The sequence below is a fragment of the Panicum hallii genome, chromosome 8, assembly GCF_002211085.1.
Source record: "Panicum hallii strain FIL2 chromosome 8, PHallii_v3.1, whole genome shotgun sequence".
In the NCBI taxonomy this organism is placed as follows: Eukaryota; Viridiplantae; Streptophyta; class Magnoliopsida; order Poales; family Poaceae; genus Panicum; species Panicum hallii.
The window spans coordinates 31,067,423-31,070,488 of NC_038049.1; the positions used below are offsets into that span (position 1 = coordinate 31,067,423).

The following is a 3,066-nucleotide window of genomic DNA, read 5'->3' on the forward strand; positions in this document are numbered from 1 at the left end:
CATGAAAGCCATGGATTCTCTGCGATACGTTTAGTTGATCATATAAGGATCATTCTACACAATGGTTGTGTATAATATGAAAGGATCATCCGGCATTTGTTGATGTAATAAATATTTTGTCATCTTAATTAGATGGATACGTAAGAATATGAGCTTCTCTCTTGGTGGCACGGTGCTTCTGCCTGTACAAGCAGCCAAACAACTGTAAATTCACAGGGTCATTGCACCCATTGTCCTGAGAGACAGCAAGAAGCGTTGCCAGAGTAGCTACATCCACCAGACCCCACCGCCTTATATCATGTCATGGCCCATGCCGGATGGTAACATCAGAGACGGGAGAGGAGACACCTGGTGAGAAGGTAGGATTGCAGTTGGACGCGTGTCACATAAGCGCCACTTTATTTGTTTCACCCATATGTCTCATTATACGTGGAGCTTATAGCGAGCTGTATATATATTCCTCTTCTCCCGTAAATCTTGATTCCGAGCACGACGAAAGTGGCAACGAATAGGCATTAACCGGACGAGCAAGCAAGCTGCTCAGCATCTGGGCAGCCATGGCTCTAGTGCTAGCACACCTCCAAGAACATGCATCCCCTCTGGCCCTGTCGCTCCTCCTCGTCCTCTTCGTCATCGCCGTGCGCCTGGCGACGTTGAGGTCGCGAGCAGAGAAGCTCCTCAACAAGCTCCCTTCGCCGCCGTCCAGGCTCCCCATCATCGGGCACCTCCACCTCGTCGGCGCCCTCCCCCACGTCTCCCTCCGCAACCTCGCCCGGCGGCACGGCCCGGACGTGATGCTCCTCCGCCTCGGCGCCGTCCCGACGCTGGTAGTGTCGTCCCCTGCCGCCGCCAAGACCGTCCTACGTACGCACGACCACGTCTTCGCGTCCCGGCCGCACTCCGCCGTCGGCGACATCCTCTTCTACGGAAACACCAACGTCGCCTTCGCCCCCTACGGCGACTACTGGCGCCGGACCAGGAAGATCGCCGCCATCCACCTCCTCACCACCAGCAAGGTCCGCTCCTTCCGCCCCGCCCGCGAGCACGAGGTGCGGCTGGTCCTGGCACGGATGAGGGACGCCGCCGCCGCGTCGACGGCGGTGGACCTCAGCGAGGTCCTCAGCAACTACTCCAACGACGTCGTCTGCCAGGCCGTGCTCGGCAGGCTGCCCAGGGAGGAAGGGAGGAACAAGCTGTTCCGGGAGCTGTTCAAGACCAATTCCAAGCTCCTGTCGGGGTTTAACCTGGACGACTACTTCCCGAGCTTGGCGAGGCTGGACATGGTGAGGAGGGTCGTGTGCGCCAAGGCCGTGAAGCAGAAGAAGAGATGGGACGAATTGCTGGACGATCTCATCGACAAGCACGCCGGCCAGGCGGTGACAGAGGAAGAAGCTGATTTCATAGATGTCCTGCTCTCCGTTCAAGATGAGTACAACCTAACGAGAGACAACATCAAGGCAATATTGATTGTACGGATGGGTACACATATATATATGTTTAGTTTTATCCTAAATCAAATATCTTAAATTTTTTACCAACTTGAAAAATAGTAGTATATATAGAACTAGGATATATGACACTGAATAAATGTACTATGAAAATATATTTCATAGCAGATCTTATTATTGAAAATTTATAGCTCCCTTCTTAAATGTTGATGTTTAGAGAGTGCTACTAATTAGTTTTAAAATTAACAAGTTTGCTTGTTACAGAAATCATGTATTTGAAGCTGGAACATTACAACTGTATTATGACCTATTGTTCTGATGGTATACATATACATGCAGGATATGTTTGAAGCTGGAACAGACACAACCTACATATCGCTGGACTATGCCATGGCCGAGCTGGTGCGGAATCCCCATGCAATGGCCAAGCTGCAAGACGAGGTGAGGAGTTGCAAAACCAAGGGGAAAGAATTCGTCACCGAAGATGACCTCAGCGGCATGAGCTACCTGAGTGCGGTGATGAAAGAGACATTCCGGTTGCATCCCTCGGGATCTCTCTTGTTGCCTCACTTCTCCACGGCCGACTGTGACGTAGAGGGATACACCATACCCTCAGGGACCCGCTTGCTCATCAATGCGTGGGCTCTAGGAAGGGACACCACATGCTGGGGCGAGAGTGCAGAGGAGTTTATGCCCGAACGATTCTTGGACGAAGGCTTGGAAGCTGCTTCCGATTACCAAGGGAACGACTTCCGTTTCTTGCCATTTGGATCAGGGCGGAGGATGTGCCCAGGTGTAACCTTTGCGACCGTCACTTTTAAACTCATTGTGGCAAACCTCATCTACCACTTTAACTGGGAGCTGCCGCAAGGGTTGCCGGATGTTGATATGACCGAGGTATTCGGGATGGATGTTCACCGGAAGGAGAAACTTCTTCTTGTCCCACGCGTGGCTCAAGACATCTAGATAGATATATTGGGTGCATAATAAATAATCTACCAATTTGGTATGTACTTATTTTGTATTGTTACATCTACTTTCCATTTGCCACTCACCCATGTGCATCCAACCAATTGTAGTTGTTTAGTTGCACGCGGTATTTATTTCCATCCACGAGTACATCGACTTCTACAAATTTATGAGAAAACTAAGAAGCAACATAGAGCATGTTTTGGTAAAGAACTTGTTCATCAATTCTTCATGTGTTCTATTCGAAACAAAAACCATAAGACAATCTGGGCAGGCTGCTGGCCGAGCAAATTGAACTAGAGTTTCTGGAGTTTCCATTTTTCCTATTTATCATGGTGATCTACCACTTCTGGTTTCTCCCTTCAGGGTCCTTTCTCCCTTGTCCTAGTAATTGAGGTGTCCATGTAATTGGTGGTAAGCTCCAAGAAAGTGACCAAGTGGGTGGCTGACCTGACCCCTCATGCCCCTAAATAATGCTGCCTTGGCACCACTTTCGCACCCCGCGTACCAATACTAGTCATCCGGTCCCCCCACTAGACAACACTGATGGTCTAATCTTCACCCGCCCCTACCATGTGATGCCTTGTACTCCGGTTCAATTTGTGTATCAGCTATCATGCAAAGCACACGCAACAACTGATATCACTTC

The 3,066-nt window shown here is 50.0% G+C and overlaps 1 protein-coding gene across 2 annotated transcripts; it reads left to right on the forward strand.

Moving 5' to 3' along the window:
- Positions 1 to 496: 496 nt before the first annotated feature.
- Positions 497 to 2,461, forward strand: LOC112902938 (indole-2-monooxygenase-like). 2 transcript variants are annotated; one of them, XM_025972136.1, is made up of 2 exons: positions 497 to 1,469; positions 1,788 to 2,461. In XM_025972136.1, the coding sequence occupies exons 1-2, from the start codon at positions 558 to 560 to the stop codon at positions 2,412 to 2,414; spliced, it is 1,539 nt and encodes a 512-aa protein (XP_025827921.1). In that variant the 5' UTR covers positions 497 to 557; the 3' UTR covers positions 2,415 to 2,461. The 2 variants fall into 2 exon arrangements, with proteins under 2 accessions (XP_025827921.1, XP_025827922.1); XM_025972137.1 differs by having other exon boundaries at positions 497 to 1,479; positions 1,788 to 1,911.
- Positions 2,462 to 3,066: the final 605 nt, after the last annotated feature.